The sequence below is a fragment of the Macaca fascicularis genome, chromosome 7 (genome assembly GCF_037993035.2).
Source record: "Macaca fascicularis isolate 582-1 chromosome 7, T2T-MFA8v1.1".
NCBI classification, from domain to species: domain Eukaryota; kingdom Metazoa; phylum Chordata; class Mammalia; order Primates; family Cercopithecidae; genus Macaca; species Macaca fascicularis.
The window spans coordinates 49561575-49584449 of record NC_088381.1 but is presented as its reverse complement, the minus strand read 5'-3'; the positions used below and the strand labels follow the sequence as shown (position 1 = coordinate 49584449).

At 42.8% G+C, this 22875-nt stretch overlaps 1 protein-coding gene and 1 pseudogene across 4 annotated transcripts in view; one reads left to right on the top strand and one right to left on the bottom strand.

The window, feature by feature from the left end:
- Positions 1-11265, bottom strand: part of BBS4 (Bardet-Biedl syndrome 4) — a 60148-nt gene extending 48883 nt beyond the window's left edge. Inside the window, exons 1-2 of one of the 4 annotated variants that reach the window (XM_065548131.1) lie at positions 10912-11265; positions 2356-2407 (exon numbers count right to left, since the gene is read on the bottom strand). In XM_065548131.1, coding sequence (XP_065404203.1) covers positions 2356-2407; positions 10912-11037 — 178 coding nt within the window. In that variant the 5' untranslated portion in view covers positions 11038-11265. Of the gene's footprint in view, positions 1-2355; positions 2408-10117; positions 10474-10911 lie in introns of those variants that run through there. The other 3 variants (XM_065548132.1, XM_065548133.1, XM_073996251.1) reach the window with 3 other exon arrangements.
- Positions 11266-20724: 9459 nt separating this feature from the next.
- LOC135971839 (putative HIG1 domain family member 2B) lies at positions 20725-21130 on the top strand (annotated as a pseudogene).
- Positions 21131-22875: the final 1745 nt, after the last annotated feature.

The following is a 22875-nucleotide window of genomic DNA, read 5'->3' as shown; positions in this document are numbered from 1 at the left end:
CTACTCAACCAGAGCAGTGGTTCTCAAGTGGAAACAATTTTGCCCCAGAAGGAATAACTGGCAACATCTGGAGACACTTTTGGTTGTTACAATTAACTGCTACTGTCATCCACTAGGTAGAAGCCAGGGATGTTGTTAACCATCCTACAATATACAGGACAACTCTCCCAACAAAGATTGATCTTGCTCAAAATATCATTCATGCCAAAGCTGAAAAAACCCGAACTAGAGGTTTAAAAAAATCTAAGGATTTCACAGTAAAATGTGACAGCTTTTTATTCAAAGTACTACTTTGATGTTTAATTTGTTAATTAAAGTCCATTAATCCTTAAGGATGACATTTCTCCTGTTTTTGTAATACTTCCCTATATTGTGCTGGATGCAGTGGCTTACGCCTGTAATCCCAGTACTTTGGGGGGCCAAAACAGGTGGATCACTTGAGGTCAGGAGTTCAAGACCAGCCTGGCCAACATGGTGAAACCCCATCTATACTAAAAATTTAAAAATGAGCCAGACATGGTAGTGCATGCTTGTAATCCCAGCTACTTGGGAGGCTGAGACAGTAGAATCGCTTGAACCTAGGAGGTAGAGGTTGCAGTGAGCCGAGATTGCACCACCGCACTCCAGCCTGGGCGACACAGCAAGTCTCCAGTCTCCGTCTCAAAAACAAACAAACAAACATTGTATGAGGTTTAAAAAGCCACTGAAAAGTTTACATAACCCAGGTGCAATAGCTCATGCCTGTAATTCCAGTACCTCAGGAGGCAGAAGATGCACTATCACTTGAAGCCAGGAGTTCAAAACCAGCCTGGGCAACAGAGCCAGGCCCCTGTGTTTCTAGAAAAAATTTTAAAAATTAGCCAGGCATGGTGGCATGCACCTATAGACCCAGGTACCAGGGAAGACCGCTTGAACCCAGGAGTTTGAGGCTGCAGTGAGCTATAATCACACCACTGTACTCTAGCTTGGGTGACAGAGCAAGATCCTCTCTCTCAAAATAATAATGTATGAGTCCATTTATTTGGCATTCTGAGAAAGGCAAAACTAGGAAGAAAGAAACAGATTAATGGCTCCCAGCAATTGGGAATGGAAGAAGTGGTTTACTACAAAGTAAAGGTGAATTTTGGGGGAGTAATTAAACTTTTATAACTTGATTATGGTGCCAGTAGTGATAACACGGCTAGTTTCATTTGTCGAAACTCAGAATTTGTACTAAAAAAAGGGAATTTTACTCTACGAAAATTATACGTTGATACCATTCAAAGACTGGCCACAACAAAACTAAAATAGCTAAATAAATAACTAAAACTAAATTATTATCAAAGTAGACTTCAAACAAGGAATATTATCAGAAATTGAAGAGGAATATTACATAATGACAAATGCGTCAACTTACCAAGAAATCAGACAATCCTAAATGTATATGCATCCAACAACAGATCTTTAAAATACACAAATCAAAAATTGATAGAACTGAAAGTAGAAACAAATCCACAAGTACATTTGCACACTTCAACACTCTTCTATCACCCTTCCAATCAGTAACTACATCAGTAGGAATATGAATATCTGTAAGCGTATACAGAACACTATCAACCACCTTGACCTAATGACATTTACAGAATGCTACCTCCAACAAGAGCAGAATACATATTCTTTCCAAGTGCACGTGGAACATTCACCAACAAAGGCCACGCTGTGGGCCATAAAACAAACCATATAAAGAATGTTCTCTATCCACAATAAAATTAAACTAGAAACCGATAAAGCAAAAAGATATCTGGAACTTCACAGAGTGGTTTTTCCAGAAGCAGAAAATTAGTACACACTTACTTAATAATCAAACCCCATTTAAATAATTTCCAAGTCAAACCAACCTCCTAATATCTAATAACTCTATTAAATAAAAGCTAGATGTGACAGAACATTTAGACTATTACTTCTTTTCCCAACACTCATTTTGAAATCATATAGAATAGAAAAGAGAATCAACAAGAGAGAGAAACCTGGCCGGGCGCGGTGGCTCACACCTGTAATCCCAACGCTTTGGGAGCCGAGGTGGGTGGATTACCTGAGGTCAGGAGTTCAAGACTGGCCTGGCAAACACGGTGAAACCTCATCTCTACTAAAACACAAAAGTTAGCCAGGTGTGGTGGCGTATGCCTGTAATCCCAGCTACTCAAGAGGCTGAGGCAGGAGAACTGCTTGAGCCCCAGAGGCAAAGGTTGTAGTGAGTTGAGACTGTGCCACTGCACTCCAGCCTGGGCGACAGTGAGACTCTGTCTCCACAAAAAAGATAGAAAGAGAGAGAGAAACCTGTGCAAATATACACATACAATGAAATTGCATACAGACCTTTTTTCTGCTGGGGTTTTTGAGACTCAGTAGATGCAGGAAATTGAGTTCTCTGAAATGAAATAAGTAGTCTATATTGAAGGACCACAATATAAAGTTGCTAACATAAAGAAGCATCCAAATAACAAGAATAATCAGTAGCTCACCAATGATGCAATTTAATACATTAAATCCATATTCTGATACAAAGAGTTATTTTGAATATGGTTTAAAAAACAAATGTCAAGTCATACTTTTGGTATCCAAACAATTAACAATGTATTATGCATATTTATATTTACAATGTGTATTTTTAATGTATAATTATAGTATATAGTAAAATGTGCATAAGAAATATACTAAGTTCTTAAACACCTCATATTAGTATTATACTTGACGCCATACTTCTCAGCAGCCAAACCAAAAAAGTGATCACTGTTTGATAAAAGGAAGCTTATGAGGTCATCTACACAGAAACTGTCTAGCACTCAATTCTAAAACGGAGATAGTTATTTTACACTATAACCTCGTAGAAAACCATCAAATTAATTTTTCTTTTATCATCTTCCTATGACATACCACAATATAAGCAAAAATAATGGCTGAAATTTTTCCAGATGTAATGAGAAACACCAATCCTTAGTTTCTGGATACTCAACAAATCCTGACCAGGTTAAATGAAAATAAATACATACTTAGATACATCATAATGAACAGCACCAGAGACAAGACGCAGCTCTTAAAAGCAGCCAAACAATAAAATATATCACAAGATTACCAACAAAGAAAGGACAGTTATTTGGGAGGCCGAGGGGAGAGGATCACTTGAGGTCAGGAGTTCAAGACCAGCCTGGCCAACATGGTGAAACCCCATCTCTACTAAAAATACAAAAATTAGCCAGGCATGGTGGCACGTGCCTATAGTCCCAGCTACTTGGAAGGCTGAGGCAGGAGAATGGCTTGAACTTGGGGGCAGAGGTTACAGTGAGCCAAGATCATGCCATTGCCCCCAAGTCTGGGGGACAGAGGGAGACTCCGTCTTAAAAAAAATAATAAAGGCCAGACGCCGTGCCTCGCACCTGTAACCGCAGCACTTTGGGAGGCCGAGGCAGGTGGATCACCTGAGGTCAGGAGTTTAACACCAGCCTGGCCAATATGGTGAAACCCCATCTCTACTAAAAATACAAAAATTATCTGGGTATGGTGGCGGGCACCTGTAATCCCAGCTACTTGGGAGGCCAAGGCAGGAAAATCACTTGAACCCAGGAGACAGAGGCTGCAGTGGGCCAAGATCACGCTACTGCACTCAGCCTGGGTGATAAGAGCAAATCTCCATTTCAAAAAAAAAAAGAGGAAAAGAAAAACAAAAAAGACAGACTGACAGTTGGCTCTTCAACAATTAAAAATCGAAGACAATATCACAAGAAGACATCATCAGAAGAATTACTCCAGTGTCAGGTACTAAGTAAAATGGATGTTAATTTAGACCAGAGGTCAGCTAAGTATGGCCCACAGGTCAAATCCATCCTGTTTTTTATTTGGTCCACAAGCTAAGAATGATTTTTACATTTTTAAATGGTTGAAAAAATTCAAAAAATATTTTAACACATGAAAATTCTGAGTCAAATTTCAGTGTCTATAAACAAAATTTTGTTGGAACATACCCACATTCATGTTTATAGAATGTCTATGGTCGCTTTTGTCCTACAACACCATTGTTGAGTAGTTATCACAGAGACTACATGGCCCACAAAGCCCACGATATTTACTATCTGGCTCTTTACCAAAAAAAAGTTTGCCAACACCTGATCTAGATTCTCACATCCATCAAAACTAATTTTCAACAACAAAGGCAAATTTTTAAAACTTTCAGAATTTGAGAGTTTTTAGATTCTCACCAAATAAACTTTTAATGAAAATATATTAAGAAAAAGAAAAATAATCCTAGGATGAAGGAGTTGAATGAGCAAAGGAATTGGTAAGATAAGTCAGTATTCTAAGCATCTACTGACTGAATAAAACCAAAAAAAAAAGCATAATTTGTGGTGTTTAATTAAAATACATTAGGAATTACAAAACTAAACAACAATGGCATACATTTGCAGATAGCAATAGATGGTAGTAAAGCATTTGATAGTCCCTGTGTTAGCAACATTTAAGCTTGGACTTACAGTAAACACATATTTTTTAATTTCTTTGGTACTCATTAAAGGAAGGCAAAATATAACTTCCAAGGAATGAAGAGGAGCAGAAAGGGAGGGGGAACAGATGGAAATTCAGTTTTTTAAAAAAAAAGCAAGAAAGGAGGTAGAAAAAAATGAAATTCTCTAGTTTAAGACAGGTAGATCAGCCAGGTGTGGTGGCTCAGGCCTATAATTCCAGCACTTTGGGAGGCTGAGGCAGGAGGATCACATGAGCCTAGAAATTTGAGACCAGCCTGGGCAAAATAGCGAGACCCTGCCTCTATTAAAAAAACTTTAGGAATTAGTCAGGCATAGTGGCACGTGCCCGTAGTCCTAGCTACTCAGGAGGCTGAGGTGGGAGGATCTCTTAAGCCCAGGAGGCCAAGTTGCAGCAAGCCATGATCGGAGCACTGCACTCCAGCCTGAGGAACAGGCTCAAAACAAACAGCCAGGTGTGGTGGCTCACGCCTGTAATCCCAGTATTTCGGTATGCCAAGGCAGGCTGTTGAGTTCAGGACTTTAAGACCAGCCTGGGCAACATGGCAAAACTCTGTCTCTACAAAATATACAAAAATTAGCCAAGCGTGGCCTGCACCTGTGGTCCCAGCTACTCGGGAGGCTGAGATGGAAGGATAACTTGAGCCCAGGAGGCAGAGGTTGCAGTGAGCCAAGATCACGCCACTGCACTCCAGCCTGGGTGATAGAGCAAGACTCTGTCTCAAAAAACCAAAAAACAGGGCAATGTAAATTATCACATTAAGACATAATTTCATATCCACCATAATGACTGATGGTAGAAGCATAAATTGTTACAATCACCATATAGTTTCCTGTAAGTAATACTCTATTACCTAGCAATCTATTTCTAGGTATACCTTAGAGAAACTTAGATATTACATCAGAAGACCTACATAATAATGCTCAGGGCTAGGACGAAAGTGAGGCATGTGAGGTACCCAGGGTACAAACCTTGAGGGGGTACTTACTCCATAAAATGTGAACCCTAAGCACCTCACTTACCTTTCCTTAGTCCTGGCCCTATTTTTAACAGCTTTTTTTTTTTTTTTTTTTTTTTTTCCGAGACGAAGTCTCGCTCTGCAAAGCTGAAGTGCAGCAGCACGATCTCAGCTCACTGCAACCTCCGCCTCCTGGGTTCAAGCAATTCTCCTGCCTCAGCCTCCCGAGTAGCAGGGACTACAGACGCGCACCACCATATCCAGCTAATTCTTGTATCTTTAGTAGAGACGGGGTTTCACCAAGTTGGCCAGGATGGTCTCCATCTCTTGACCTCGTGATCCACTGCCTCGGCCTCCCAAAGTGCTGGCATTACAGGTGTGAGCCACCGCACCCAGCAGCAGCATTGTTTTTAATAACTAAAAACCAGAAATAATCCCAATCTCCATCTAGAGGAATGGATAAGTTAACTGACATACTTTACTACAATAGGATACTACACAGTGTTGAAAAAATGAATAAACTGAAGGTTAATAACAAATTTTTAAAACTAATATATTGTTTAAGGATATATATAAAATATATATGGTAAAACTATAAAAATACAAAACATTAATAGAAAATTGAAGAAACACTACATCTGATGTGGAGGAAGGAAAACACAGGAGAGAGGCATTTAGGAGGTTTCAAAGTTATTAATGACCCATTTCCTAACCTGCGCAGTAGCAACACAAGTTTCCACTATATTATCCTTTAAAGCATACATACAACATTTTAACCACTCTTTTACAGGTATATTAGGTGTATATTTCACAACAACAAAAATTAATCCTCAAAATAAAAGAGAATACTTATTTGTTGTTTTGGTTAATGATCTTGATTTTAAAATGCACAAAAATGTATAGAGACATTTCACCAAAGAGATATGCGTAGAAAATAAACATATACAAATTCTTCAATATCATTATTCATGAAGGAAATACAAATTAAAACCACCATATGCCATCACTACCCATCCACTAGAATGGCTACATAAAAACAAACTGACAAACCAAGTGTTGACAGGGATGGGGAAAAATCACAACCCTCATGCATTGTTCATGGAAATGTTAACTGGTACATAGTCTGCAGAAGTTAGGCAGATTTGCTTCTCTTTTCAAATACTTAAACAATACAACCCAGCAATTCCACTGACACAAGGAACCCTTTTGGAATGACGGACATGTTCTAAAAGTAGCCTCTGATGACAGCTGTGCAACTATATAAATTTACTAAAACTGATCAAACGATGTACTTAAATTGGGTAAATTTTATGGTATGTGTACTATACCTCAACAAAACTGTTTTTTCAATGTTAAAGAACTATTTTTTAAAATCTAACTAGAATTTTTTAACTTTGGGGAATACATTAGTAAAGAATGTTAAAGACTCAAAAAGCACCTTCAAAAGTCAGCAATCCTTCTTTCGGCACAAAGTAGAATTATTTTAAGTCTTTTACTCAAGACTTTCCAGAACATTCTGAGATGGAAAGGATTCTATTAACCCACTCAATCTCATTCATGGGATGTATATAGAACAAATTATTTTTTTTCTGTTATTTCTTCATTTTTATATAGTTTTATGATCATTTATTCATCCAACAAATATTCATGGAGCACCTGATACACAGGCACTATATCTCAGCTAGATCAACTAGTGTGCTAATTTCTGTTTTCTGCTCTTATCAGTTTAATAAGCAGAGGCAGGATCATGGCTCACTGGAGCCTCAACTTCCCCCGGGCTCAGATGATCCACCCCAGCAGCTGGGACTACAGGTACATGCCGCCACGTCTGGATAATTTTTGTGTTTTTTGTAGAAATGCGGCTCCAACATGTTGCCAAGGCTGGTCTCCAATCTCTGGACTCAAGCTATCCTCCCACCTCGGTTTCCCCAAGTGCTAGCATTACAGGCATAAGCCACCAAGTACAGCCCATCTGTTCATTTTTTAACAATTCTAAACTATTATATACACTGAAAATGCAAATATCAGTCCTCCGTTTTCCCTTCTAGGAACTGGTAGCAATCCATAAGTAATTTGGGTAGCATATTAGAATTTCTGTGTCCCACACTGAGCTAGTTTTACTCAGATTTGATGGGATGTCTTCTGGCCTCAAGTCCTTGACTGTAGCCTTCTTAGATTTTTACCTATACATTTCCTCAAAAATTCTCTGTGAGTTTTGAGTCTTTTCCTTTTCTCTACTCCATATCCATATATCCTTATCTACAGATCTATATATGTTTTCCTTTGTGTTATGAAATTAAGATCACATAATATATCCCACTTCAAAACTACCTTTTATTGAAATGTACACCATGGAAGTTCCTCCAAGTCAAGAGTGTAACATTCTTTATTTATTTTTTTTTTCTGAGTTTAGAAGCTGAGGTTTAATAGGCAGAAGAAAGGAAAGAGAACAGCTTTCTCTAGTAAGAGAGAGGGGCTTCTGAGAGGAAAAGCAATTAGTTATAACATTCTTTTTAATGACTGCATAATATTCCACAGTATGGAAATATCTGAAGTCATCAATTACCCTATTAATGGGCATTTAATTTGCTTCCAGCGTTTTGACACTACAGACAGTACTACAGTGAATGCCCTAGTACTACACGCTCATGTTTAACTGTTTTTCCTATGCGACACAGGTCTAGGAGTAGGATTACTGGGTTCTTTTAATTGTATTAAAAGATAAGGCCGGGGGCAATGGCTCACGCCTGGAATCCCAACACTTTGGGAGGCCGAGGCGGGCAGATCACGAGGTCGGGAGTTCCAGACCAGCCTGGCCAACATGGTGAAACCCCGTCTCTGCACAAATACAAAAATTAGCTGGGCGTGCTGGTGAGGGCCTGTAATCCCAGCTACTCGGGAGGCTGAGGCAGAAAAATCGCTTGAACCCCGGAGGCGGAAGTTCCACTGAGCCGAGATCCCACGACTGCACTCCAGCCAGGGCGACAGATTGAGACTCCGTCTCCAAAAAAAATAAATAAATAAAAATATAAATAAAAGACCACTTTTCCAAAAAGGGCAGAAATTCAAATTTCCATGCATTGCTAACTTGAAAAGATGAAAATTACTATAAACATAACACTAGCAATAAATCTGACAACAATGAAAATAGTTAACTTCAGGCTTAATTGCTAAAGTCACATCAAAACAAAAACTATTCTCTTTAAAACAGTATTAGACATTCAAATGTACAGGACAATTCTGCCCTCACAGACTCAAGTTCATATTCTGTTACACAAACACCTGTGATGAGCACTAAAGGATAAGCTGTACTTGTAGCAATGTTATGTTACCCGTTATCTTTTACACTTTAAGATTGTGGAGAAGTATTTTCTTTCCTATGTTTTTAATATTTAAAACCCAGTAACATTAACCATGCTATTTTTTATTTTTTTTCAGACGGAGTCTCGCTCTTGTTGCCCAGGCTGCAGTGAAATGGCACGATCTCGGCTCACTGCAACCTCTGCCCCCTGGGTTCAAGCGATTCTCCTGCCTCAGCCTCCCTACCAGCTGGGATTACGAGCGCCTGCCACCATTTCCAGCTAATTTTTTGTATTTTTTTAGTAGAGACGGGGTTTCACTACGTTGCCCAGGCGGGTCTCCAACTCCTGACCTCAGGCGATCCACCCACCTCAGCCTCCCAAGGTGCTGGAATTGCAGGCATGAGCCACCACGCCTGGTCTATTTAATTATTTTAAAATCTTTGGGTTTTTTGGGGTGGGGGGGGACGAAGTCTGTCTGTGTCGCCCAGGCTAGAGTGCAGTGGCGTGGTCTCGGCTCACTGCAACCTCCGCCTCCGGGGTTAAAGTGATCCTCCTGCCTCAGCCTTCCGGGTACCTGGGATTACAGGCGTGATGCACCGCGTCCGGCCCAGTTATTTTAAATTTCTTAGCTTAATAAAAATGTTTCGGCCGAGCGTGGTGGCAGGCGCCTGTATTCTCAGCTAATCGGGAGGCGGAGGTTGCAGTGAGCCGAGATAGCGCCATTGCACTCCAGCCCGGGACCACAACAGCGACACTCCGTCTCAAAAAAAAAAAAAGTTTGTCTTCAGAGTTTTCTAATTAGACTAGAATAATATGACAACTCTGCAAATGAGAGTAGAAAACAAACAAAAGGCCCTCTAGCAATAACACTAACCTTGCTGCTTAGCCAAAACTAAGTTGTAAAACAGTCAAAGGCTGCTATCGTACTGTTTTCCAAGGGGTTTTTCGACAGACAATAAATTCCGAATACCTAAAATCATTCTAACAAATGCACAGAACAGGCTTTCAAACCCAACACTAAAGCAAGGTAAACAAATCTTCATACTTGGCACTTCACCGAAATTAGATCCAATTATGGATATATGCCTCAAAAAAACAGCGACTAGCTCATCCTGAATTCATCGGGTTCCTCTCTATTAGCAGTTCTGTGGAGTTAACGCCCAACTCAGCCTTCAGCTGAATTCCAAAACCGTACTTTCCTAAACTTAATCACCACAGAAAAAACATAGCCCTGCTCCACTGGCAGGAGGCAGTGACGCTGCAAGCTTCCAGGCTGTCGTTCATGTTAAATTCCCAATTCACGGGATTAACAGAAACTGTCTACACAACTGCTAGTTATTACCTTCCAAACCCCGAGAGAAAAAAAAGATGGGACTAGGGTAAGAGCCATTACAGGTAAGAAGTCTCCCTTCTCCGTCCAGGGCACGCCAAGAGGGACCACAGTCCTAGAACAGGACCTGTGCTGCTAAGTATCCAGACTTGCCCCAGGCGACCAGTTCCCGGGACAGTAGGAAGGGAACCGTGTCGCCCCGCCCACCCCGAGCCGCTCGGCACCCAGCTCCGCCTCTCTCCAGGAACCGCTGCATGGGACAGAGGCCACCCGCCAGCCTGCCTTGCCCTGGCCGGGCAACTAAAGAGAATCTCGGCGCTCACCGTCGCAACTCTCTCCTCAGCCATCTTGGCTCAGCCCACCACTGCGCGACCGGAAGTCGGCGGTTTCCCAGACAACGAGGCAAGCGGAAGTTGTAGGACTGTGGAGGACGCTGAGGAGCAGGGGAAGGAAGTAAATAGCCGAGTGACCTAAGGAATCGGGGGAGAGTTAGGGTCTGCTCCACAGAAGGCTTACCGCTGAAAGAGTAGGGGAGGGAATGCGCAGCCACTCGCTGCCTTTATCCCGAGAAGCCCCTAACCCCTCTTGTCGTGGTCTGTACATGGTGTGTACCTCCGGCAGCGCTGGCTGGATAGGCCAGCCACCTGGGATGTCAGCCTGTTTCCCCCGCCACCTGGCCGTGCCCTGACTCTAATCTGCATTTAATTCAGTCCTCCTTCCGGGACCCTAGGGCGGAGAATCTCATTCTTGCCTTTGGTACGAAACTCCCCGTTTCTTGGCTATCCCTATGGAATTGAGGTACTCACCTTATCAGCTTCCCACTCTTGTTTACTCCAGAATTTGCAAACACGCTCCCGGTGGGCTCCGTTTGAGCAGCAGTCTTTTGATCGGAAATACTTAAAAGTTAGGAGATTTCGCAAGAAATCGGCCATGGGATAAAGAGACGACAGTCGGCCTGCGTTTCTGCAAGGCAGTGAAATCGATCTGAATGGCGGCTGCGACTGTAGATAAACATTTCTTGGCCTTTTTACCACAGTCTTCCCTTCCTAGCATACTTCAGGCGTTTTCCAGTGCCTGTCTGGCCCCAGGTGCGGTGAATTAAATGTTTAGTGTTTCTAAACCAGGAAAACGTGTGGGCTTTGGAATCAAACATGAGTTCTGGATTTGATTACTGCATGACCTAAGCCCGTCGTTTCTTTGAGCCTCATTTATTAAAGTGCCGGGAGCTGTGTGATGAACAAAACAGAGGATCGCTGCACCTGAGCACTGACTTTAGTCCCAATTCATACTTTTAAGTATCGCCCTTGTAATGTAGACATAAAATCTGCGTCTCCCAATTCGTGAATTGGGAAAGCATTTAAGACAAGTTTCTCCAGGCCTTTAAGAGAAGGAGAGCCCCACTGACTAATAATTACAGTTACGTAGAAGAAACAAGTACGGTAATCTATCCAAACACAAGGGGGAAAGACAGCAATAAAATGACAGCTCTTCTAAGTATTTCAGTAACACTCTCTTAATCTTTATAACAATCCCATGAGACTCTTAGTCTCCCACTTTTTTCAGATAAATACTCTGCTTTTCATTTATTTAAAAAATTTTTTTTGCAGTTTGGCCAGCATGGCGAAACCCCGTCTCTACTAAAAATACAAAAAATTAGTCGGGCATGGTAGTGGGCACCTGTAATCACAGCTACTCGGGAGGAGGCTGAGTCAGGAGAATCACTTGAACCCAGGAGGCAGAGGTTGCAGTGAGCCGAGATCGCACTACAGCTCTCCAGCCTGAGCTATAGAAGGAGACTACGTCTAAAAAAAAATAAAAATAAGAAAAATAAATTGCTGGGCTCAGTGGCTCACGCCTGTAATCCCAGGACTTTGGAAGGCTGAGGTGAGCACATCACCTGAGGTCAGGAGTTCGAGACCAGCCTGGCCAACATGGTGTAACCCCGTCTGTACTAAAAATACAAAAAATTAGCCAGGCGTGGTGGCTGGCTCCTGTAATCCCAGCTACTCGGGAGGCTGAGGCAGGAGAAGTGCTTGAATCCAAGAGGCAGAGGTTGCGGTGAGCCGAGATCGTGCCATTGTACTCCAGCCTGGGCAACAAGAGAAAAACTCTGTCTCAAAAATTTTTTTTCAGAGACAGGGTTCTCACTATGATGTCCAGACTGGACTTGAACTCCTAGGCTCAAGCAATCCTCCTGAGGCAGAAAAATAGGGTCTGGAGGCAGGGAACATAAGGCTGATTCACACTTCAGCTGTTACAGGAAATATTGTGTCCATAGGGCATTGGTCGTAAATGTCTTTGTAACTTTGCTTCATCTCCATTAACATAAGGCATACCCGAAGTAACCGTGGAATCCTCTGGGGGTATTTAAACTCCCCAAAATTCTGTAACAGAGCCCTTGAACTTCCAAGCTCAGGCCCACTGCCACACTGTGGAGTGTACTTTCTTTTTTTTTTTTTTTTTTTTTTTTTTTTTGAGACGGAGTCTCGCTGTGTCACCCAGGCTGGAGTGCAGTGGCCCGATCTCGGCTCACTGCAAGCTCCGCCTCCCGGGTTTACGCCATTCTCCTGCCTCAGCCTCGGAGTAGCTGGGACTACAGGCGCCCCCCACCACGCCCGGCTAGTTTTTTGTATTTTTAGTAGAGACGGGGTTTCACCATGTTAGCCAGGATGGTCTCAATCTCCTGACTTCGTGATCCACCCGCCTCGGCCTCCCAAAGTACTGGGATTACAGGCTTGAGCCACCGCGCCCGGCCTAGTACTTTCATGTTTAATAAATTCCTTTGTCCCTTCCTTGCTTTGTTTGTGCATTTTGTCCAACTCTTTTTTCAAGACACCAATAATCTGGACACTCTCCACCTTTAACACTTCCATCTCATCCTCTCAAGTAGGTAGGATTACAGGCACCAGTCACCATGCCTGGTGCTAAATTCTCCACTTTTCAGAGATTAAACACTTTGCCTAAGTGAGCCGAGATCTTGACACTGCACTCCAGCCTGGGAGACAGAGCAAGACTCTGTCTCTAAATAAATAAATAAATAAATAAATATTCATTTCTAATCCCCAGTGCTTAGTTTTTTTGTTTTTGGGAGAGGATCTTGCTCTGTTGCCCAGGCGGAAGTTCAGTGGGACAATCACGGCTCACTGCAGTCTCTACCTCCCAGGCTCAAGTGATCCTCCCACCTCAGCCTCCCAAGTAGCTGGGACTACAACTTCATGCCACCACACCCAGCTAATTTTTGTATCTTTTGTACAGATAGGGTTTCATCTTGTTACCTAGGCTAGTCTCAAGCTCCTAAGCTCAAGCAATCCAGCCACCTTGGCCTCCCAAAGTGCTGGAATTACAGGCGTGAGCCACCCTGCCCAACCCACAGTGCTTAGTTTCATGCAGTTTTTCAGTATTGCAGTCCTCTTCATGGGTGGGGTTAGTATACAACACTGGCAGTCTAGGAAGAAATCATTCCCAAGGAATCAAAAAAATGAAATAAAAAGAGGAATTGAATCTAATGTCTTCTACCCTATTCTTTTTATCTTCTACCCTATTCTTTTTATCTTCTACCCTATTCTTTTTACACATAGTCTTTTGCCACTTTCAAAAGACTGATTCTCAATCTGATATGTCACTCCCTGTTCTCTTCAGTTACCCGTTAGTTCCACCGATTTGGGGAATTCCCAGCACTCCTCTACAGAGAATACACAACATCTAGAACAAAATTTTCCAAAGGCCTCTTCACTAAAGTGTAAGAAACTACTTTCACCTTTTCCTTCAAAGATGCAACCATTTATTTCAGGGCCTAAATATCCAAGGTCCCTTTAACCACCAGATCCAAAACCATTCTAGAAAAACTCCTCTATTATTTCCACAAAACGAGAACTAGAAAGTAGAAGCCATTATGTCTGTTTTTTCAGAGGAAAGAACTACAGACTCAGGCCTAGTCCATTTGCATGACTGTCTGGGGGTACCTGCTACAGTCAGGAGGACCGGGGAGCAGTTTAGTCATCGGTGAATAGTGAATACACTGCAGCATTCTCCTTATAAAGGATTTACCTCTCAATTCCAAACCTTTCCTCAAGGGATTCACTGAAAAGCCAGTAAACGGTGAAACTTAAGTGGAGAATGGATTACAAAGGTTAACTGGTATCTGTACATGGCTATATGAACATGTAACTTGCAAATACAGAAGAATACATAAAGTGTTGTCTAGATGTCTGGATGAAGTTTTCATTTTGTTTCATTTTATCTCATTTTGAGACAGAGTCTGGCTCTATCACCCAGGCTGGAGTGCAGTGGTGCGATCTCGGCTCACTGCAGCCTACGGGTTCAAGCGATTCTCATACCTCGGCCTCCAGAGTAGCTGGGATTACAAGCGCCAGCCGCCACGCCTGGCTAATTGTTGTGTCTTTAGTAGAGACAGGATTTCACCATGTTGGCCAGGCTGGTCTCAAACTCCTGACCTCAAGTGATCTGCCTGCCTTGGCCTCCCAAAATGCCAGGATTATAGACGTGAGCCACCACGCCCAATGTGGATGAAGTTTTAATAAGACATAATAATGTCCTTTATATCAGAGGTGTGGAAGAAGGGGAAGAGGATGGGGAAATGAGAGAAGAGCATCTTTCCTGGGGGATTTTTAAAATATATATTTCTACACAATAAAGATTTGTTTTTCAAATAAATAAATTACTTTATAGCACCCTTATATACTGTCAGTTCAATAAGTTGTTAACATCTTTTGGAAGGCATCTGGCATTATAAATCCTTAAAAATGTGCATACCCTTTGATCGGTTCTATTTCTGAAATTATATGCTAAGGAAGCAATCAAGAAAACAAAGATTTATAAAAAGAGTATTTACTACACATTTATTTTGGATAATTAAAAATAATACTTTGAAACTGGAAAAAAAAGCTGGGCCCAGTGACTCGCATCTATAATCCCAAGGCCCAGTGACTTACGTCTATAATCAAGGTGGTGCCACTACACTCCTGCCTGGGCAACAGAGGGAAACTCTGTCTCAATAATAATAATAATAATAATAATAATAATAATAATTTTAAAGGAGGCCAAGCGCGGTGGCTCATGCCTGTAATCCCAGCACTTTAGGAGGCCGAGGCAGATGGATGGATCTCTTGAGGTCCAGAGTTTGAGACCAGCCTGGCCAACATGGCAAAACCTCATCTCCACTAAAAATACAAAAATTGGCGAGGCGTGGTGGCAGGCACCTGTAATCCCAGCTACTCAGGAGACTGAGGCAGGATAATCACTTAAACCCGGGAGGTGGAGGTTGCAGCGAGATGAGATTGTGCCACTACACTCCAGCCTGGGTGACAGAGCAAGACTCTGTCTTAAAAAGAAAAAAAAAACAAAACCATTTTGGTTCAATGTAACACAGGAAAACAAGATTTTCTATTCACTGGGGAGAATGTTTTACTTGGAGAAAAAAGTTCACATTTATTTAGCTTATATGCTCCCTCTGGATAATAAGGAGTCACTGAGGGTTTTTAGGAAAGGAACAAATATCATAAAACCTAAGTTTTAATTATGTTTAGCTGTGCGGTCATCTTGTGGGATCTAATACTCACTGAAGAAAGCAAGATGTGGCCACCTCCATGGATCCTACCATGCCTACAAGAGAGTTCTGACTCTAAGCCTCCAAAGGAGGAAGACCAATACTGGATTTTCTGGAAAAGCAGCCTCTTATTTATTCTCCTGAGCTATAGAATTTATAAGCAGCCATATACTGGAAATTATACCTGAAGGCCAGTCACAGGGAAGAAGAGCTAAGAAGTCTACACTTCTGCTTGGAGGGTACAGGGCCACTGAGACTACTGGTCCGCACTCCCTGGCAACTTCTCCTTTTCAGAAGAATGCTGTCTGTGTGGTTTAGGTGTATCTCCCCCTGAGCATCAACAGCAGAAGCTAAGTACTATCAAAGTCACATAAACAAGGCAGTAACAAGTGAACCAGACAGCCACCCCCACCTCAGACAGTCCCTTAGCTCTTCCCATCCTGTCAGTCCACAGTGTGACTCAAGTTGTACATCGCTGTCTCTCACTATCTCAGGTCTCAGTCCTCAATATAGCACTTTTTTTTTTTTTTTTTTGAGACAGAGTTTCACTCTGTCATCCAGGCTGGAGTGCACGATCTCACTGCAGCCTCCACCACCTGAGTTCAAGTGAGTCTCGTGCCTCAGGCTCACCCTCCTGAGTAGCTGGAATTACAGGCACCTGCAACCACACCCAGCTAAGTTTTCGTATTTTTAGTAGAGATGGGTTTTCACCATGTTTCCCTGGCTGATCTTGAACTCCTGAGCTCAGGTGATCTGCCCGCCTCAGCCTACCCTTCCTGCTGGAATTACAGGCGTGAGCCACCGTGCCCAGCCCTGCATCTTTATATCTTGTGTGCATCCGGGTATCTCCTTTTTTTTGACCTCATTTGTCATAGTGCACATCAGATTATATTTATTGATTGGTAAATACATAGATGAATTAGTACATGAATAAATGATTATACATACACAGATATTAGATTGAATGAAAAGTTATGAAAGATAAATTTTTTTAATGTTCAGTTTATTCATGATCTCATTTTTCCTTCGAGTTTTATTAGCAGAACTTTTCTAAGAGGCATATATGTATGCTGATGTGTGATATGTGTAGGATATCTGTTGAGATGAGAAGTCAGAATAATTTTCAATCCATAAAGCTTACTGTAGATAAGAACTTAAGTGTGTTATTTTTAAAGGTAAATCAGCTTCTAACTTCTTTGTTTAACCATTTCTAACTTCTTTATTTTGTTTAACCACATTTCCTCTAGCTACTGAGGTCAAACCTGAATTAGGCTGTAGACTCCCCCGGCTGGGTAAGAATGGGAAGAAGAGCAGAAAACCTAAACTTTGGTTGATGGACTATTTTGCCCAGGCAAAAGCAGGGAATCTATGAGGCATATGAAGACATTCTCCGGGAGAACTCTGTTGGCACTTTCCACTGTTCCATGTAAGTAGGAAAAGTGTGGGCCAGCAGCTGGTTACCTGGATGCTTCTGGCGGGCTCTGGCAACAGCTCCTTCCACCCTTCACTTGCTTAACAGAGACCCTTCCTTGTGTTAGCCAACATCACTCCCACATAAATGATGGTTTCTCGCATACAGAAGGAGGTGCTTTCTGCTTTGGTGCTTCTTACCAACATCCTATGTTCTGAAATTTCTGAAGGTCTTTGGTACCAACAGGATAACCCTGTTGGACATGTTTTTTGATATTTTCCCAAAATGCAAGTGTTTTTTTAAAAGGTAGGCTCAAAATAGTCTACTCCCTATTCCTGTTCTCAGCGTGAGCGCTGGTCTGTTCATTTGGGCAGTTTCTCCCCATAGCATTTATGGTATAACATTACATCCTGAGGAGGGGTATCGGGTGCATTTAAAATAATCCATAGTTAGTAAGAGAGAAGAGTTGCCTCTTAGGAATTTAACCTCTTGAGATTTTCATTCTACCCAAATTCCATCACAAAACCATCTGGCTAGTTTATAACTCTGGCTCATAATTACTTAATAACTATATCTTTCCCTCCCTCCCTTCTTTCCTCTTCCTCCCTCCCTCTTTCCTTCTTCTTTCTCCCTCTCTTTTTTTTTTTTTTTTTTTTGAGATGGAGTTTTGCTCTTGTTGCCCAGGCTGGAATGCAATGGCATAATCTCAGCTCACTGCAACCTCTGCCTCCTTGGTTCAAATGATTCTCCTGCCTCAGCCTCCCTAGTAGCTGGGACTACAGGCGTGTGCCACCACGCCCGGTTAATTTTCTGTATTTTTAGTAAAGACGAGGTTTCACCATGTTAGCGAGGCTGCTCTCAAACTCCTGATCTTAGGTGATCTGCCCACCTCGGCCTCCCAAAGTGCTGGGATTACAGGCATGAGCCACTGCGCCCAGCTGCCCTCTTTCTTTCCTTCTTTCTCTTTTCTTTTTCTTTTTTTCTCTTCCTTTCTTTCTTTTCTTTTTCTTTTTCTTTCTTTTCTTTCTGTTTTTGAGACAGAGTCTCTTGCTCTGTCACCCAGGCTGAAATGCAGTGGCACAATCATGGCTCATTGCAGCCTCAAATTCCTAGGCTCAACAGAGCCTCCTACCTCAGCCTCCTGAGTAGCTGGGACTACAGGCATGCAACACCATGCTCAGCTAATTTTTTATTTTTTGTAGAGATGGAGTTTTGCCATATTGCCCAGGCGGGTCTCAAACTCCGAGGCTCAAGTGATCCTCCTGCCTTGACCTCCCCAAGTGTTAGGATTACAGGCGCAAACCACTGCACCTGGTTAGATTATTTCTCTTACCATGTTGCTCTAATTTCTCTATGTTTTAATTGATTGCCCCCAGGAACCTCTTTCTCTCCAACTAGTGAGCTCTGTCTATTGAAAATTACAGAAACTAGGGCTAGGCGCAATGGCTCACACCTCTAATCCCAGCACTTTGGGAGCACAAGGTAGGAGGACCACTTGAGTCCAGGAGTTTGAGACCAGATGGGGAACATATCCAGACCCCATCTCTACAAAATGAAAATACAAAAAAAATTAGCCAGGCATGGTGGCACACTCCTGCAGTCCTAGCTATGCGGGAGGCTAGGGCAGGAGGATCACTTGAGCATGGGATGTCAAGACCACTGTGAGTTTTGATCATGCCACCAAACTCCAGCCTGGTGACGAGTGAGAACCTGTCTAAAAAAAAAAAAAAAAAATTAGGGAAGCTGTCCTAGCGGGTCCCAGGTTCATATTCCAACTTTACCAAAAATTCCCTCTGTGTGTAACACAGTTATTTCCCTTCCCAGCACTTCGGTTTTCCTCTGTATAATATGTGACTATTGGACTCTGATATTCACCTACGTTTGTAGCTTAAGTGTTTCAGAAATCCAGGATTCTGTGAGTACCTCTTCCCCCTTGTAAATCCTGTCCAGTGTAGTCAGTGTGCTCTGAATAAGATGCAGGGATAGAGTCTTTTAGCAAAGCAAAGAGGGAAAATCATGAGACAGGGAAAGTCAGAGAGAAGAGGCACTTGAGAAGGAAGTCAATCAGAGCAAGAATGCAAATGAAAATAAGAGGAGAAAAAGGGGACACAGACCACATATCAACAAGGGAAAGTATTCTCCCATACAGCTCTGTTTCTTCCCTACCAGCTCCAGACCCCTATTTTTAATTTTCGTTTACTTTTATACATTCTATTTTTTCTTTACTTTTTTTAATTTTTAGCGACAGAGTCTTGCCCTATTGCCCAGGCTGGAGTGCAGTGGCATGATTATGGCTCGCTGTAGCCTCAACTTCTGGATGCTCAATTGATCCTCTTGCCTCAGCCTCTTGAGTACTTGAGACCGCAGGCATGCATTACCGTGCCCAGCTAATTTTTTTCATTTTTTATAGATACAGAATCTCGCTATATTGCCCAAGCTGGTTTCAAACTCCTAGGTTCAAGTGATCCTCTTGCCTCAGTTTTCCAAGGTGTTGGGATTATAGGTGTGAGCTACCATACCCAGCTACCAGACCCCCTATTTACATCCAATCTCTTTCCCAAACAGAACATTATTCCCTTGCAGTCTTGTTGTTGTTGTTGAGACAGAGTCTCACTCCATCACCCAGGCTGGAGTGCAGTGGTGTGATCTTGGCTCACTGCAACCTCCGCCTCCTGGGTTCAAGCGATTCTCTTGCCTCAGCCTCCTGAGTAGTTCCTGAGTAGTGTGCCACCACACCTGGCTAATTTTTGTATTTTTAGTAGAGATGGGCTTTCACCATGTTGGCCAGGCTGGTCTCAAACTCCTGGCCTCAAGTGATCTGCTTGCCTCGGCCTCCTAAAGTGCTGGGATTACAGGTGTGAGCCACCACACCCTTTATCTTATGAGATAATTGTAGATTCACCTACAGTCATAAGAAATAATAGACAGATCACATGTACCCTTTCTACAGTTATCCCATGGTAACATCTTCCAAAACTATTGTGTAATAGCACAGCCAGAATGTTAACATTGATACAGTCAACCAATCTGATTTAGACTCCCCCACTTGTCCTTCATTTGTGTGTATTTAGTTCTGTGCAGTTTTGTCACACGTGTAGGTTTTGTGTATCTGTCATCATAGTCAAGATATAAAGAGTTCCATCACCACAAGCCTCCCTCTCGTTACCCTTTAATAAACATATACCTCCTTCCCACCACCTCCCCATTCCTAACCCCTGCAGCCACTAATCTATTCTCCATTTCTATAATTTTGTCCTTTCCAAGTTGTTATATCAAATAACATTATATAAAACATGTAGGCTGGGCGCGGTGGCTCACGCCTGTAATCCCAGCACTTTGGCAGGCCGAGGTGGGCGGTTCATCAGGTCAGGAGTTCGAGACCAGCCTGGCCAACATGGTGAAACCCCGTCTCTAGTAAAAATACAAATACAAAAATTAGCCTGGCATGGTGGCACGTTCCTATAATCCCAGCTACTCAGGAGGCTGAAGCAGGAGAGTTGCTTGAACTGGGACCAGGGAGGCAGAGGTTTCAGTAAGCTAAGGTTGCACCACTGCACTCCAGCCTGGGCTACAGAGCGTGACTCAGTCTCAAAAATAAAAAAAATGAGAAAAAGGATTTTCTCCTGCAACTGTGGCCCGGGCATGGCGACTTCAGGCTCTGTGACTCTGGAGGCCCCGTTTGAATCATCGAAGCCTCCCGTCATTGAGGGGTTTAGCCCACTGTTTACAGCAATCCAGAGGGTTTCAAGGAAAGGTTCCTTCGCAAGGCGTGCGAGAACATGGTGGTACCCATAGGTTGCCTGGGCACGGTGGCCGCCCTCACCAAAGGCCTCTACTGCTTCCACCAGGGCAACAGCCAGTGCTTACAGCTCAAGATGCATGCCTGGATCGCCGCCCAGAGCTTCACCGTCGCAGCCATCTTGCTGGGTCTAGCTGCCCCACTATGAAGTCTCGACCCTGAGCCCAGGGTCTTGAAACCTCTGCAGAAATCATTCCGAAATCCAGGAGCAACCAGTGGCCCTACCATGGGACTTACTCCCTCCTCTCCTTTGAGAGGTCCCTGTGTCGTTGGGGGAGGAAGTGACCCTTTGTGTAACCGTAACTGAAAGATTTTTTCAAAAATCCCAGATTTTGTTGTTTGAATGTTACATACTTCTATTTGTGCCACATCTCCCCTCCACTCCCCTGCTTATTAAACTCTAAAAAAAAAAAAAAAAAAAAAAAAAAGTAAAAAATTACATACATACTGTATGTAATCTTTTAGGATTGCTTTTATTAACTAGGCATATTCGTATGGGAAGGGGGATTTTTTTTTTCTTCTTTGAGATGGAGTCTCCCCCTGTCACCCAGGCTGAAGTGCAATGGCAAAATGTAGGCTCACTGCAACCTCTGCCTCCTGGATTCAAGCAATTCTCCTCCCTCAGTCTCCCAAGAAGCTGGGATTACAGACACGCAGCATCACCTCCGGCTAATTTTTTGTATCTTTAGTAGAGATGGGGTTTCACCACGTTGGCCAGGCTGGTCTCGAACTCCTGACCTCATGATCCACCCACCTCGGCCTGCCAAAGTGCTGGGATTACAGGCATGAGCCACCGCGCCTGGCCAGGAAGGTTTTTAAGATACAGAAAAGTACAGAGCATGATATTGCAAACAAATATGTTCCTACCACAGAATCAACGCTGACTGTTGTTAATATTTTGTTATATTTGCTTCACTTTTTTTTTAAAGAGAGACAAGGTCTCACTCTGTCACCCAGGCTGGAGTGCAGGTGCAGTGGCACTGTCATAGCTCACTGCAGCCTCGACCTCCTGGGCTCACATGATTTTCTTGCCTTAGCCTCCCTAGTAACTGGGACTAGAGGCACAGGCTACCATACCTGGCTAATTGTTTTAAAATTTTTGTAGAGATGGAGTCTTGCTCTGTGGCCCAGGCTGGTCTTGAATTCCTGGGCTCAAATGATCCTCCCACCTCAGCCTCCCAAAGCACTAGGTTTACAGGCATGAGATACTGTGCCTGGCTGTCTTTATTATTATTATTATTATTATATAAAAGAAAGAATGTATTATACAGTTGGAATCCCTTCTAACCCTCGTCCTTGTATTAGTCATAAGCAGCTACTAGTATGAATATGGTCTCCCTTCCTTCCTTCCTTCCTTCCTTCCTTCCTTCCTTCCCTCTTTCTTTCTCCTCCTTCCTTCCTTCCCTCCCTCCCTCTTTCTTTTCCTTCCTTCCTTCCTTCCTTCCTTCCTTCCTTCCTTCCTTCCTTCCTTCCTTCCTCTTTTCTTTTTTTGACAGAGTTTTGTTCTTGTCCCCCAGGCTGGAGTGCAATGGCATGATCTCAGCTCACTGCAATCTCCACCTCCCAGGTTCAAGCTATTCTCCTGCCTCAGCCTCCCAAGTAGCTGTGATTACAGTCACCCACCACCATGCCCAGCTAATTTTTGTATTTTTAGTAGAGACAGGGTTTCACCATGTTGACCAGACTGATCTCGAACTCCTGACCTCAGGTGATCCACCTGCCTCGGCCTCCCAAAGTGCTGGGATTACAGGCATGAGCCACTGCGTCCCGCCTGTCTGTGGTACATTATAATCTATGCACTTTGATTTCTATTATTATTATAGGTTTTTTGTTTTTTTTTTTTTGAGATGGAGTTTACTTTTTTTGCCCAGCCTGGAGTGCAGTGGTATGATCTCGGCTCATCGCAACCACTAAGTTATGATTTAGGCAATGTATGACTGAAAGAATTCATTCATCATGTACGACACATTAACATAAATAGGACACAAAATACG